This window comes from Pecten maximus, chromosome 8 (genome assembly GCF_902652985.1).
Source record: "Pecten maximus chromosome 8, xPecMax1.1, whole genome shotgun sequence".
Classification (NCBI taxonomy): domain Eukaryota; kingdom Metazoa; phylum Mollusca; class Bivalvia; order Pectinida; family Pectinidae; genus Pecten; species Pecten maximus.
Window position 1 is genome coordinate 23,834,289 of NC_047022.1, and position 16,590 is coordinate 23,850,878.

The following is a 16,590-nucleotide window of genomic DNA, read 5'->3' on the forward strand; positions in this document are numbered from 1 at the left end:
GTAGGCTTAAATCCTATATAGATCGCACAGGTGTTTTATCCTATATAGAAACATTAAGTAGAGAAAAAACGTGTCATCTGTCGCAGACGTGTACATTCTTGCATAATAACTGTTGATTTGTCAGGTGTAATCTATTGCATAAGGATGATAATAACACAACAAATAAATTGGATACAAAGTCACATGTTGAGTTGTTTGGTCCATTAAATGTCAAATGTTAAAAATATTTCCGCAGGGTATGTTTTATCTTTTTTATAATCAAATTTAATTAATTAACATTTTTTAACATAGATGTATTTTGGTTAACATATATTTAGAATATTTAAGATAGTGTTAGCATTGTACTAGTATTGTATCGTATAATTCTTTTGGAGAGCCAGTCTATTGTCAAGTGTCAGCAAATGGCTATAACCTTGTCTGTGAATAAAATTTTGCATTGAAAAAATTAACAACTGCACTAAGTTTTAAAAATTTAAACGTAAAAAATTAAGCGTATATCTATAAATTCATACAAATGTTTGTAAATAGTGCAGAATATGTACAAACCGGTGTTGCGCGAAATTTAAGAGCTGGTAACTAGTTAGGACAGGAAGAACCGCGAATCATTTGCCCCACGCAATTTAACAACTTTACAATAAGTTCTCTGTTATTTTTAACGGATATAACAGATATGATTGTATGATTGATAACTCTTACAAAGCTGGCAATGCATTTCAGAACCCTTATCATCCCATGTCAATTGACTTCTGCACTGAAACGCTTGTTAAGCGATTGTGTCAGGTTTGATGTTGACAAACACACGCTTATCCACAGCAGTCATCAATTATAGCTTTAACATGTTTACTCAATAGCTTTCATTGCTAACTGGAACAATGTATCCTTTTATTTCATTTGAATATGTTCTTCATACATCTCTTTGAATTGAAATGATAAATATAATATTACATAATATGTATAAACGCTATTTATACAACGTATATAGTCGCGGTCAGTGCATTAACCATGTTTATGTAGCAAGATGAATACACATTTATTCAAAAAGTTAACTACATGTATATGAAAATAACATTTATTTAACCATTTGATTGCATCATTATCTGTTGTAAATGGTCAATTTTATCCGGCCTTATTTTTCATGAAATGACAAGCATGATCGATTGCATTGATGACATCAAAGGGTTAGGGTTAGTACATAGAAGGGTTTTGTACATATCAAACCGTAGTTTATTATCTTTTATATACTTCATATCAGTTACACTTGATGAACCTGTCCGCGTCTCACAGCTGCGTTATATTATCAAATATCTATTTAGTTTTAGAAGAATTTTTTTTAATGTATCCGAAAAAATACATTGACATTTGATAAACATTTAGATGAAAGAAATTGTGTCAACGTGATTAATGTATATATATGCGTATTGCTTATATGTGGACGTAACCTAATCTATACATGTTTGTCCTTTTTTCCTTTACTGGTATATGTTTTGATAAAGGTATATAGGATAAAATAGAAATTAAAACATTGATAATCATGTTCAGGCATTGCAAAAAAAATGGCATGACATGGACGGATTCTGTTTTTCTCTGCAAGCTTTCTAAGAATATATCAAAAATTGATAATTGTCCATATGTTTTACTCAAAGAAGATTGAAGTGATTTTCATTTCATTGACTCTGATCTAAAGTCCTAAACAATTATCGCAATATCCCAGTGACCCTTGATTGAATATGTGTTTTGATAGTGAACGCCATCATCTGTTTTTAAGACCAATGATCCTGAGTATAATCGGTCTTCCTTCCTTCTGAATGTTTACAATTTCGGCCCTTAGTATCACTGAATAGTCCTTAAATATGGTGCAGTTTTATATTCCTTACGTTATATCTATCTTTTAGTAATGCCCATTCAAGCTGGATATCCACTGGTATGCCCTAATAATCCATACTGATAATCCTTATTTGACTGAATTGTGATACAGACACACTCTGTTATTTCGAACTCTGATAACTCAGAAACACTTCTTAACTCGAAGTTTAAGTTCAGTTCTGACATTGAATATTGTTATATGCGCTATTACTTCCTATACTTGGGATATATCGAAGTTTTTTCATCACCCCTGACTTTGCGATAACGAGGTTTGACTAAGTTTGCATTGATGTAAAGCTTTGTATAAATAACACATCGTTGACTGTTAAGAAAAAAAACAACTTTTTCTTATTTTTATTAACCGAAAAAATCAAGTAAAACATTGTTTTTATTAACCGAAAAAAAATCTAAACATTTAAAAAAAAAAAAAAAAAAAAAAGGTTAATTAAATTCAAAATATAGATATATTTATATATACTTAAGGGCATATTTTAACTCTGGTTAACACTATTGACCAGAATCCCACCTGGAGTCCATTGAATGCATACATTTCAATAAGATATGAGTATTTATTCGTATTTATTCGCATTTGATAATATATATCATGTAAAGGAAATGTTTGTAGGCTTAAATCCTATATAGATCGCACAGGTGTTTTATCCTATATAGAAACATTAAGTAGAGAAAAAACGTGTCATCTGTCGCAGACGTGTACATTCTTGCATAATAACTGTTAATTTGTCAGGTGTAATCTATTGCATAAGGATGATAATAACACAACAAATAAATTGGATACAAAGTCACATGTTGAGTTGTTTGGTCCATTAAATGTCAAATGTTAAAAATATTTCCGCAGGGTATGTTTTATCTTTTTTATAATCAAATTTAATTAATTAACATTTTTTAGCATAGATGTATTTTGGTTAACATATATTTAGAATATTTAAGATAGTGTTAGCATTGTACTAGTATTGTATCGTATAATTCTTTTGGAGAGCCAGTCTATTGTCAAGTGTCAGCAAATGGCTATAACCTTGTATTGTGATGCACCAATTCATCTAAGTGTCTGATGGTAGTTGTTTTTTTCTCGAATTGCATTTCGAAGAATAAATTATTAACTATGCTTATCCAATTAGAGCATGGATCATCTTCGTTATTTCTTAATGGTTCGTTAATTATTTCGTTTTTTGAAACTGTTTTAAATGTGTTATCACTGCACTGGCCTTGTGCTAAGGTGTACTCGATAAGAAATTAATGACCTTATATAATGTAGCAGATTTTCGGTAATTACCGTTACTTTTTCATTCTACAGATTTCAAATTTGACTAGTGACAATGCCGACTGATGCTGAAAGTAAGTATATATACTTTTTCTTTAGAATATATACGTCGCATTACTTATGCATTCACATCAAAACAATTACTTTGTCTTTTGTGCGTCATATTACAAAATATAAACGAATGCATTTGGAGTTGTATAATGCAATAAGTCGAAGGCGGACCAAGCAAACCATTCGACTTATCCGATGGTTTGACTTCACCGTGTTTCTATGTACGGAGATGTGCCTGAATGACTAGAAATCATTTGGTTGTCTACTGTTTATATCAGAAATGTAAAACAAGCGATAAATGAATAAAACATTTTAAAATTTTTTAACATTACAATGGATTTTCAATGAACTAAAAATCTTAAAGAACTTAAAGTCCATATGCACAGATCTAGAATACAGAAGGATACTGTAAACACGTAAAACACATGAAAACGCGCACACACGCATACACTCGCACACAAAATAATAAACATTTCGAATCATTCGTTGTATTCAATTTAAGCATGTGAGTTCTTTTGTATGTTTTCATTTCTTCGTTTATTTTGTAAAGATCATATCATTATGATTGACAAGAAGACAGCTCTTCAAAAATAAAAGCAAAAAGCATAAAAACAACAACAAAACACTAAACCAATCAGAACAAAATCATAACAAAATTATCGATTTTTTAATCGGAAAGAATATAAAAACAACAACGTCATAACAATTTAAAAACAAAGGTATGCAGTTAAAATATACAATTGTATGTGGTTTGGGAAATGCATTGATGAGCATATTTGATGAATGCCATTTTATTCTTTTTTACATTTAGTTTACGGATATGGCACTCTTGCCAATATACTGTGCTGTCTATGCTCCATTGGTGGAGCGTTCGTGCTACCATGTGTTAGGAGACATCAACATGCATATCACGTGATCCTGTCGATATTCATGGGACTGGCGGTCGGGACATTAGCTGCAGATGCTCTTCTTCACCTCATACCAGAGGTAAGTTAAATATTCATCTCTGAGTTTTGAAATTACATATACATATACTGCGTATAGGAATTTGATGATAATACTTCCCTGGTTCTCAAATTAAGAACAATACATTTTGTCATTACTCTCGACGACGTTCACCTTAACAAAGCGCATTTTTCTACACGTTCTCCCACAAGTTGGGTGGAAAAAAAATTAACTACTTTTCCCATTATACGATTAAAAATTGGTCAACGGTCAAAGGTCAAAGGTCACGGATGCATTACAGTACTAGCCAGTACTAAGTGAAACAAGCCTTCCATAGCTAGTCAACAAGTGAAAAAGACCTTGTCCAAACTTGGTCAAAGGCTGTAATTTGTTTGTTTCTATTATTTGAGACATCATATGTTTCACCAACAGTTACCATGGAAACATAATGGACACTGCTTATTGACAAAAATTGATCAAACCGAAAACTGATAAATAAGGATTTTAATGATTGCAGAAACAATGGTTTTATTTTCCAAAACATTTGATTTGACAAATTATGGAAAATCAAAAGTAAATCATAAATTTTCTTAAAGGAATGTTGTATCTGCGTGTCATTCAAAAGTTGATTAACTGATCAAATTCATGAGATTGCTTTGTGAAACCTGGATGACATAAATTTATCACCACGTAGCGTATGTAATTTCATTTTTTACTAAGATAATGCCTTTCTATAACGTAAATGAGTCTACACAATGGTTTGATAGTTTTGCTGGCCTCTGATGAAGTATGAATATGTTGCATATGGGGACAGAAAAGATTAGTTGAATAGAAACGCACAAAATGCCTGAATGTTTGTTTCATAATTCAACGAAGACCTGGGGGATTGACGACTGATATATTGAAGTAAAACATATATGTTTATCAAATATTTACCAACTTGGAATACAGGATATTTCAGCTAAAATGCCGAGTGAAACAATGTCCTGTGGATGTGGAGTTTAAACGATCATTTTATTGGCAAAGAGTTTTATCCTCAACAGTAGACTAGGAAAACGAGAGTGATGGACTATTCTGAAACATGACATATGAAATCCTAAGTGCCATATATAGACCGCTACGTGTGGCATAACGCCCGGGGCGTGGACGTATTTGTATAGTTTACTGGTCATATACATGTTTGTGTTTAGTCTTTCAGATCATGTGTATTATAAGACAACTTTTTTCAGTAGACCATAAGGACAGTCATCTACGTACACCTTACAAGAAGCTGTCATTTACAATTTCAGTTTTTGACGTGCACTTCCTATTGCTAGTATTAATTTCATAAGTTGTTTTAAACACTATACAAACTATGCAATTTCATGACATTTTGACTTAGTTCATTAATTATCCATGTTAATTTCCGTGTTTGGAATAAAAGGAAAAATTAGAAACTAAGTAATTTTTATAACATGTTGCTATGTACTTTTTGCCGAGCTTTTATTTTCATCGATTGTTATAAAGAAAATTTACTAAGTGCCATTGGTAAATGTACATGTATATGCCTACGCGACAACAATGCCTGCCATGAGTATACCGTAGCATTATAACAGTTTGACAGGTCATGATATCTTGATTAAGATATATGTTAACTAACGTATTACACCTTGATGAGGAATGTATATATGTGTGTGAAGTTTGTCGCTACGTAATAACGTAGGTAATTTGAGCAACATTTTGACATTGTACAAAGTATGCCGCGTGTAGACACCTGTTGAATTTCGATTGGCAGGATTTAAATGTCGTGCCCATAAGGGTTCACACACTATTATATATGAAAAACAACAAGAAGTATAATAAAGAAGATTCATAGTTGATTGTTAGGACTCACACAACTAAATAATTTACTATATGTTATTACTAGTGACCCCATCCCTTTATTCGCTCGTTTGTTGTTCAAATGATGTGAAACATATATCAAATTAAAGTTTGAAGTTTTTTCTATTGGATAAATGTTGTTATTGTATAGTTTTAATGGCATATTAGAGCACAGGGGTACTCGAAAGACAGTAACCCTGACATTAACAGTACAATGGGGTACCCCCACCTGGGGAATTCCCGCCTTTTTACAGCTCGAATCCTACGACATTCTATTTTCAGTAGGAGTGTATATTTTTGACTTTCCAAACCTCAAGACCCTACACTTTATTCTCGTATATAGAAAGTACCCATTCCATATGTTATTTACTCAGGAAAACAGCTACAAACCTAAGAAACACATTTTCCTCAGGGACTTGGTTCAGGTGAAACGCCAGCTGATTGGCTGATTTAGTTGTGTGAGTCCTTTTAACAAACGTATTTGTACCGCCAAAATAATGCTGGATAATAAAAATGATGTGTGACAGTTTTACTATTTGCACTAGAGGCAAAGACTATACAGAAGAGGAATAATTTAGATATGCTACCATACATTGTAAGCAGGGAATCAATCCCATACTAGAATTGAGACAAAATCCGTATGCATGTGGAATTTAATAGAAAGGCTGAAATATTCATTCTTCTTTGAGTGTGACGTGTACTTTGTTAATTATGTTGAATTATTTTTTTATTAAAGTGCTTGTTTCAAACAAATTCCCTCCTATATGTTTTCTCACAAACTTAAATGACAAAAATCATTGTATTTTTCTTCTGGGAGATCGATGTAATGTGGAATTAAGTATGAATGGGAAAACTTAATGGTAATCGAATCTTAATGTTTGATAAACTATATACTTATATCAATTTTGATTGAAATGTAACATTTATAGTGTTTGATTGACATAATATCTTCTAAGAGAGGAAATAAAGAATGTAAGTAGTCTGACTCTTTCATTGTGAGCGTCATGATACATGATCTGAAATGAATGTTAAGTGGGTTAAGGGCAATAACACAACCGGTCACACAGAGTCAAACTTCATAATAACATGTAAAAGTCCCTATATTTTGTGCAACAAATTCATTCCGGCGACATATTTTAATCTGGAAATATTTGTTTTCATGCATTTACTTTTCGATCAAATATAATTATTGTTATAAATTATTATAGAATTATTATTATATTATCTATTATCATGCCTTAGAACCGTTTATATGATAAGGTCATATGCTGTTGCTTATTTTATAAATGTACAAATAAGTCTAAAATTAAAATATGCTTGATGCTTACATAGAAATACAACTGTGACTGCTTATTTTTAATTATGTAAACGTGTTTTCGCTTATTTAAGTATTTATACGCCATGCCATATTGTTACATTATATTGTTATGGCCTAACTTAATTATGATAGTTATTACTGTAACAATTAAAACTGTCATACGTGTATATTTTATTTCTAGATAAACAACTTTTGATGTATCAATCTTAATAAGTGACAAAATCATGACACATGATAAGTGCTTTAATAGCAAATATATGTTACGAATAAAACTGGCATATAAAACAATCTTTTTTTTTCTTCTTTCAGTTGTCGGTAGTTCGTACGTTTAATTTAGTATTATTTGTAATAAGTGCTTATGAACGGTATAAAATGTCCACATGCAATTAAAATTGTATAAATATTACAAAAACGCTGCATCTCTAAAAACTTATATCATTTGGAAGTGTTGAACTTCTATTTGCGCTATGAAACTCGATGTTCGTTCTGTGAATACATACCTGGTGTCGTTCTGTGTATATATACCTGGTGGTTCCGATATCACTACCCTGATTCTCAGTTTGAGGGATGGCTATGACAAGGATTTTACACTAGATATTTGGTGTGTGTTGACATTTAGACAGAAGGCGTTAACGCTTCCGGAACACATGATTTTCTTCTCTTTGCACATATCGGTTTATATTTATATCTTGTTTATATTTTGCCCTTTTTTTATAGTTAGAATTACTATTTTGTTTTCACATCTACATTTCTTCGAGGTTCACGTTTTAGTTTGTATAGTCCAGTAGACGCATGCATTGAAAACTGATTTTCAATGCAAATTATATTCATATACAAAATGTATAATAACAGCGGAAGTATGCAAACTTATGTAAGATTTTATTTTCTTTTTCTTTTATATACTAATGCAAATAGGCATCTTTGATATATTATATGTATACTTTAAAACATCAATATATGAACATCACAAAAGAATGACAATTTCAGTGGTAGAAAATGGAATCACTGGGTATATAATCATGTCTGACTCATGTATTATAGGGAAATACGGATAGAATATTTTCGTGATGTAGACCATTAAACTTTCTCATGGGCTTTACAACCTGCTTCTCTCAAAACCTTGTGTAGTCAACTTCTCTTTCAGTAGTCAACATCGCTCGCAGAAATTGTGACAATGAAAACAAGCCCATGGATAACGTTTCAATAGAAACATTTAAACACTGTATGTAGGGAATGCAGGAATGTTGCAAACTAGAAAGGGAAACAATTGGAAAATTAACGTTATCATGCTCTTAATACACCTTAGATGAATCACGATTTAAAACCTGTATTTTCATGTGATATTTTTATTGTAGGCGCTTTCCTTACACAGCCACCACATCGAGGAAGATGGACATGGGGCTAACGACACACATGACGATGATCACGATGATCATGACGATGAAATACACGTGGAGCCTTATGTCTGGTACTGTCTCATCGTGTTGACAGGTAAAATGAGAATACGTAGCATAAATACATCGCTTTGTTATGTAAATTAGGTATGTGTACTGTGAACACGTCGGGAATGAACTACTCATACAATGCAGAATATGACATGGATAATGCGTTATGTATGACTGGTACGTCTTAAATCAGTGATACCGAATAAGAGCGGGGAAAAACACATTTTAATTAGAATCTCTACCTGTCTAAACTTCCATTTCAATTCACAAAGTTTCACAAATATCATCAAGCAATTCAAAACCTTATCATTTATGAGATCACCTTTTCTAAAATTGATCGATTAATTCATGTCAATGAACGAACCACCATACAAAACTACCAATTTATAAATAACTTTGTTCGACACCGAGTCCATTGATCTATAAGCATAGATATGAAAAAAACATATATATTGATCTGAAGTTATACTTTAGACTCTTTTCATATAAAATTAACAGCATAACCCCACCAACGATGTAGTCCACGGCTTTATATATCGTCCTTGGACTAAGTCTACGCTTCATGAGTTTTACGAACAACTGCATGCAAAGTATCACTTTTTTCTATATTTGTGTCCAAAAGCAGTATTGTTCGAACTCACGCTCTAAACACATATTTGTTATAAATGATGAGTGATATCTTTTCGTAAAAAAGTACGGTATTTAATGGCCTGAGGGAAAATTACTTTCTAATGTGATATACAAGAAGACATGCTTATTGGTTTTGTTTGCATCACTGGGGCTCATGTGCGAAAACATGACATTGTTTGCACAATAGATTGTTTGTATCCTTACTACAGTACTAGCCGCATACCGTTTTGAATTGTGAATTTTATCTTCATGCATTTAAGTAGTTTTATTCCGTATTTTTCAGTACTTTTTATACAATGATATCGTTTTCTATACTTTGTCCTCGATTGGTTGATTTAAGGTAGAATTACTACAGTTCTTTAATATTTCTGTGTAATTATAGAATAACTGTATTGGAAATTAAGAATGTCATATATGCACCAGTTCTTTCAAACACATATGCAGCGTTGGAATGAATTTGATATGAGGTTAAATAAAGAGTTCCAAAAAGGCCATGCAAATATGATTTTGTCAGATACACGTGAAATTAATTCCATTATTGCAATGATCTTTACACATATCCTAAAGAAAATGAAATTCCTCAGCAAGATATATGTATTGTATTTAGTAATATTAGTATTTGAGAAATTTTCAAAGAATTTTTAGCATATGCATAAGAAACTAAACAAACTCTAATAGACGTGGTTTCAGATGCCGATCAGTAATGTCTTTTACTATCAGGGCTTATGTTTGCAGTGCATATGTCGATTTTCCTACCTTCATCAATACATTTGTTTTAACAGGTATTTATGCATTTTACATACTGGAGGTCATCATGGCGTCTTTACACGCAAGAGGAGTAAGTATATACAGTTTTGTTTTAATTAGTCACTTTTATTAGTTACAATTACACGATTCTCGAATAGAATCTGTCAATATCAGTAAAAACAATTCCCCAATATCTACAATCGGCTTCTAGATGATAAAGGGTAGTGCTTTAGATCAGTCATCTTTCTAGTAAGAATGCAGCATGAATGTTGTGAACGTATTTATTTCCAGAGTAATGTTATTTTAGCGCTTTTTTGCCTTGTAAATCATCCGCTGGATTATGGTTACGTTAATTCAAATGTCGGTATATTGTTTTTTGCATCAAGTACTATAACTGCGCCAATTCAGTATAGCTTTAAACTGTTGAAATGCAGGTATGCGCCTTAAATGTGAGCGCACCAAGATTAATAAGCTTGTAACATTTTACTACCTAGCCAAATAAAATTCAATGTGCCTTGCACATTGCGTAAGTTGCTTGCTGATTTTTCATAATTGTATTACCGCTTTTGCTTGTTTAAAACAGAATGATTACACACATCTGACGGTGAGTAAAAGCACTGGTTACAACCATGACATCATATCAATGGTGACTTATAATTTGGTTGTATCGAAAATCGGTAAGATTATATTGAAGCTTTGCCATACAGCAGTTATGATTCTTTCTTTTTCTTTTTCGTTTGTTGATGTCGTGGTATACGTTGTGAACTAAATCTTTTCACTTGGTAATATGCTTGCTCTTCTGGAACACCTGGTCTTATTCTCCTTTTACGTTTCTTAAGGATCTCCATACAAATCTAGATTTGTTTATCTTATGTTGCCCTGGTGTTATCGATATTGATTTAGATTTTCCTCCTTTTTCTCTGATGTTTTCTTTATATCAATGCCACATAGATGTTAAAACTTTGTTCAGTCGATTCCGCGCTTACGTTTTGTTCCAAATAAAGAAACATGTTTTTATGTATTTTTTTTTATTAATTACTTATGTCCTGCATATAACCGCCAGCTTCGTTTGTCAGCACCATATTTGGACATTCACGTGACACAAATGAATCCCTAACGCATAATGTATTTTCCCGGTCCAACCAAACACACGAATAAAGTACAGACATGTATAGACAGGTAACCAAGGTTTTCTATCCAATAGCGCGTGCTTGGTAGGACTCAGGGAGAAATCCCTGGCAGAACGCAGTTTAATCGAGAGATCAGTCAACAAATTGACACCTGCTAAATATATGCAGATACATCCATGTACAAAACTTTCTTTTCATTGACACGTTTTTGGTTTGGAATAACCTCGATAAAGCGTATCTTTAAAGCTAAGTTAACAACTTTAAACAGTCCCTAAGTGGCATCTTAAATCAATTCAACAAAGTTTGTATGATTTGTATCTCACGTCTTCTATATGTTCATGTAGTTCCAGTATTACTGAACCCAGGGTCATAACTTGTACACGTATACGTACAGCACATAATGCAAAAGGTGAATAGTTTTGAACTGTTCGTTAGAAAGTCTCAGAAGGAAATGTCATTATAGTAGATTTACAGAAGCGCATGGAAGGCGGATACCTATTTAGATCTGAGATAAAGTATTTTCATTTTATTGCACTGCGAGTTCCTCTCTAAATTTGGTATTGAAGCAACTCATGCTGAGGCAATTGAGGACAAATATAAATTATCCAATATTGTCACGGGATCCACAACCGAGCGTAAATATGCGGGAACCCATCTTTGAAGATAAAGTACATAATAGGTAAAACAGTTTTTTTCTTTCACAAAGCAGTTAAGGTCCACGTGTGTAGGTAGTAAACTAGTATTCAGCTTCATTTATCATAATTTATTTTTGAATAATGACCTAAATATGAGCATTGTCATTTAGAGCATATAAAGGAAATGGCATTCTAAAATATGCTTATTATTTTACTGCACTCGTGAAGTATTTATCGCATTCCGTGTCATATTTTATAATAACATATGCATGAATTGAATAAAACAGCTGTTATCACATACAAATGAGGATTATAATTGTTTCCGCAATCATTTGATGTAAGATTTATGCTATCATTAAAAGATTGCAAAAACGTTTGACGAAGTAATTTATCGTTTTGGAAAGGGAATTTTACCATTTTCATGCACAATTTGCCTACATCGACTTGGCATACTTCCAACTATTTTTTTTAGAAAAACGTATACCTGTCCCTGATTGTTCTGTATTAAGGATCAAATGTTTCAAAAATATAAATATCAATTATCTCCAGTTCGGCAAATTTATTCAATAAGCGTTCAACGTAGGACGTACACTTTATTGGTTAGACAAACCCTTATTTATCGATATTCATGGCCCTTTGAGACTTTATGTTCTTTGAAACAACCACCTTAGGCGATCATCGCTAAATTTCGCTAGAACGAATTCTTGCGGAACTCTCGGGGGAATCAAGATGTCGCTTATTTCTACGATAAATCCCAATGAGTTCAGGATGGGACCGGTAATATTTGTTTTCTCAAAAAACGCTAGCAACACACTAGACAATTATATATCCTTCCGCGAAGATTTTTTTTTTACATTCTTCATATAGTTGATGCGACATTGGAAAGTCACATCGAGCTCTTTGGTTGATAAAAATGGCCCTCGTCCGTCGAATATTGTTTTTAATCTGGGATTTTTCAATTTGAAATCGATAAGTGAAATCTCCGATTGTTTTTACATCCATGCTTAAAATGGGAGTACATTGTAGAATACTTCTGATAGGTTCATCATTTCCAAGAAATAGGCCACATAAAAATGGCCGTGCTGGTTGAGCTAGTTAAAGTTATTTTTAGGTGAAACCTAACATGAAATTGTTTCTACAAGAGAGATTCCGATAACAATTAGGTGGTTGCATGTTTTAAATCAGTCGATGGTGAAATGCTTGTACAAAGTGTATTACATGAACGTGCTATTCAACCAGTTACCGGAACAGATAAGGTAGGCCCATTGATCAGGAACAAATTAAATATCCGAGACAATTTTCTTCACGAAAGTTGTTAAGTATTTAATCGTGGTACAGATCAGTTAATACACAGAGAGAAAAAAACTGTAAATATTGAGTACAATTTAAAAACTTGGGAACCAAAATATACTGTGAGAGTAATTCACAGGAATCTTATACACAGGGAATCGCGATGTGGTTTATCCAGAAACATGACTGACATCACGGATTAATTGATCTAAGAATTAAACTGAAAAAATTTTATTGAATGTCAATTCAAGTGAGGGTTAAAAACGTAATTATTCACTGTTCATCACAACTTTTACGCAACCAGAGCCTTTTTAAAGTAAACAAAAATCCTTAAAATGACATAGGATAATGATCCGTAAAACAATCAGGAATGTAATTACAAATGTCTTCTTATTTCCTGCAATTATATATTTATATGCTACTTGCGTTTCTTCTGTATTTCATACGCTCTTCCTATGAGTGGCATTGGCACTTTGATTTGTCATCTTAACACTTGCGATACTTTAACGCAACCACATCCTTTTTACAGTAAGCAACATTTTATAAAAGAGTATTATCATCAGTAAAACAGTCAGGAATGCAATTTAAGAAAGAAAAAACCAATCTTCTCATTACATACCATCTTATATTGATATACTACTTGCTTTTCTCCTGTATTTCATTCCCTCATGCACAGCACCTTTGTGTGGTCTTGGCACTTTGATTTGTCATCTTAACACTTTGATCTTTTTAACATCAGTCGACTTATTGTTTGGCTATTTAGTTTATCGATGTTTTCATTCATAACAAGTCGAACAATGCCATTGTCATTAAAAAAATATCATGAACTTAAGTAATCCATCTTGAAAAACATACACCTTCTAATTAATGCCTGTCTTTCTCGCTCGCCCAGCCGGAGCCAGAGTGTACTTACTTTAAAAATTTAAAACCGGCAGGTGCAGTGGAGGAAGTAAATGTTGTTGTTGTTGTTGTTGTTGTTATTGTGCTACTAATGCTACTTAATCTTTTGCAGCTTTGTGTCGCAAGTAAAAGTAACGCTATCATCCTGTCTTCCCTGTAATGCTTATAGCCTATAAATGAACGCATTGTCTTATTCCTCTTGTACTGTTTCAAGGGTTTCCATCTAGAATTATGTTCATATTTCGCCTTCGTTTGATCGATTTTGAGTTAGATTATGTTATCATATTTGTATTCAAAGTTGTTCTTGATAAGGATAAAAGGATTAATGCTTTAACAAACTAAACTCTATTTGGACATAAAACCTGATTATAATATAAATAATTCAAGCTATCAAATTATTTTGTAAAATGGCGAGTCAAATGAAAAAATGTCGTGTGAAGTCACTATATGTTTAGATTAATTATTTGTCATCGATCGACTTTCTCATAGTCGAAGTATCTACGATATTCACGTGAAAATATATGTTCAGTTCTCAGTACAACGACTCTCAGGTGAAATGTGAATTTTAAAAGATCCCTTCCATTGCTTTGTTAACTGTCTTAATCGTAAGGAGATATTGCTGATTGTTTTCCGCCAACTCATTACTTATCGATAGTAATTAACTACCAGTTTTAAACATATATAATAAGCATTTCTGGTGTTACATCAAAAAATTCAAACGTTTGTTCATGACACATCATGCAGTTTTATCAATCAAAACAGACGATGTTTTTGTGAGGATATCTAACATCCTTAAATGACACTACCCAAATCAGATCACCAAACACGCATGCTATTCATTTGTTTCAGAAGATGAAGTAGATATATTTATGGTTATATCAAAAGAAGAATATCGAAGTATGTTGCAAGCTCGCGTGAATTGTTTTGAGCGCTCCGACGTCGCCAATTAGCACTTCCGCTTTCCCCAAATGTCAGTACCAAAAACGGATCACGGACCTCATTTTTCAAAGTTGTATATTTCAAATGAACATTTTTTTGTAACCACGCCATTATTTAAGAATGATAATGGAATTCGTATTAAGGAAAGAATTTACATACTCTAGATTTTTTATGTGGAAACACAATATGAACAACGTAATAATACTCAACACTTTGAAATATTTATTATTGTGACTCGTAATTTGATAGTTTACAAACATTGTGATCCGATTTTGGTACTGATCCGATTTGGGTACGGTCACCTTATGCGTTTAACAGAAATATTGACCGAAACAAATGACAAATATTTCTCTATTTGTAGAAAAGTCCAAAGATAGAGGATATGGACGGCGTGGGCAATGGGATCAGTGAGCAAAAACTCGAGACGATCTATAAGCTTGATGGGGTGAGTGGATTAACATTTTCCTAAAGTTTGGTTTCAACATCTTTTTCAGATAATACTCATACCTTTTAAATACATAATCACTACACTAAAACGTAACATTGCATTATTGAATAATGATATATTCCTCTTGTCTTTGTTGTAATTGTGTGTGCAAAATATTGGAAATTGCTGGACAATGACGAGAGAAAAAAAGTTTTTTAAGTTTTTCTCGAGCACGAGGGGCCGATAATGTTTTCTAATGGGGGTCATTTGAACCATGTTCCTGTATTTTTTCAAGTATCTCAATGCAAAGTTCTATTATCAAACTCTCACATCATCGATTTCGAGTTAAAGATTTCAATGATCAATACTTTGAAACAATTATTAAGTGGTTGTTATGTAGAAAAATGATAATTAAAAGAAAATTAAAATTTTGCAAGATTATTTGCAAAACTTATATCAGGAAAAACATATTGTCTGTGTTATGGACTATCATGGCTTAAAATGAGATTATCTAGTATGAGAATTCGGGCTTTTTACTATAAAATATGCATAGTAAAATGGGTAGATATATGTCACTAAATAAAATAATGTTCCAGTAATGAAACATTTATCTGCCATAATTTAGTACAGTTCAATGTACAATCCACAATAAATCCTGACACATTTTGAAACATTATACATTTACTGTTTATAGCAAATAATTTTTGAGCGAACCTAATCTTGTTTATTTGGTGAAAATACATTAAGGCAAAAATTGAAGTCAAAACAGTTGAATTTTCTAAATTATGAATAAACGTCTCGATTTTTGTATAATTGTTTCCGTATTGAAATATACATTTCCGAATATTTACTGCATGCTTTTTGTTATATTACTGACTGATCATTTTGTCGTAATCAAGCTGATCTAAACAATAATCAATTATGTGATGGCGCTTTCGATGATGCTTTAGTGTTTCATTATGAAACATTAAGAATATATTACACAGTGTGATGTTGACTTGTCACGTTATGCTCTTTTATAGTCCATATCATACATTTAGCACTATTAACGTACAAAGGCGTAATGCTCTTTTATAGCCCATATCATAAATCTAGCACTTTCAACGTACATAGACATTTTAAGGAGTTTTC

At 32.3% G+C, this 16,590-nt stretch overlaps 1 protein-coding gene across 5 annotated transcripts in view; it reads left to right on the forward strand.

The window, feature by feature from the left end:
• The window catches only part of LOC117332860 (zinc transporter ZIP12-like), an 86,458-nt gene that overhangs the window by 59,480 nt on the left and 10,388 nt on the right, over positions 1–16,590 (forward strand). For 4 of the 5 annotated variants that reach the window (XM_033891912.1, XM_033891913.1, XM_033891915.1 and 1 more), the window contains 6 exons: positions 3,176–3,216; positions 4,005–4,180; positions 8,672–8,807; positions 10,174–10,229; positions 10,722–10,742; positions 15,394–15,477. In XM_033891912.1, coding sequence (XP_033747803.1) covers positions 3,198–3,216; positions 4,005–4,180; positions 8,672–8,807; positions 10,174–10,229; positions 10,722–10,742; positions 15,394–15,477 — 492 coding nt within the window. In that variant the 5' untranslated portion in view covers positions 3,176–3,197. The remainder of the gene's footprint in view (positions 1–3,175; positions 3,217–4,004; positions 4,181–8,671; positions 8,808–10,173; positions 10,230–10,721; positions 10,743–15,393; positions 15,478–16,590) is intronic. The other variant, XM_033891916.1, reaches the window with a different exon arrangement.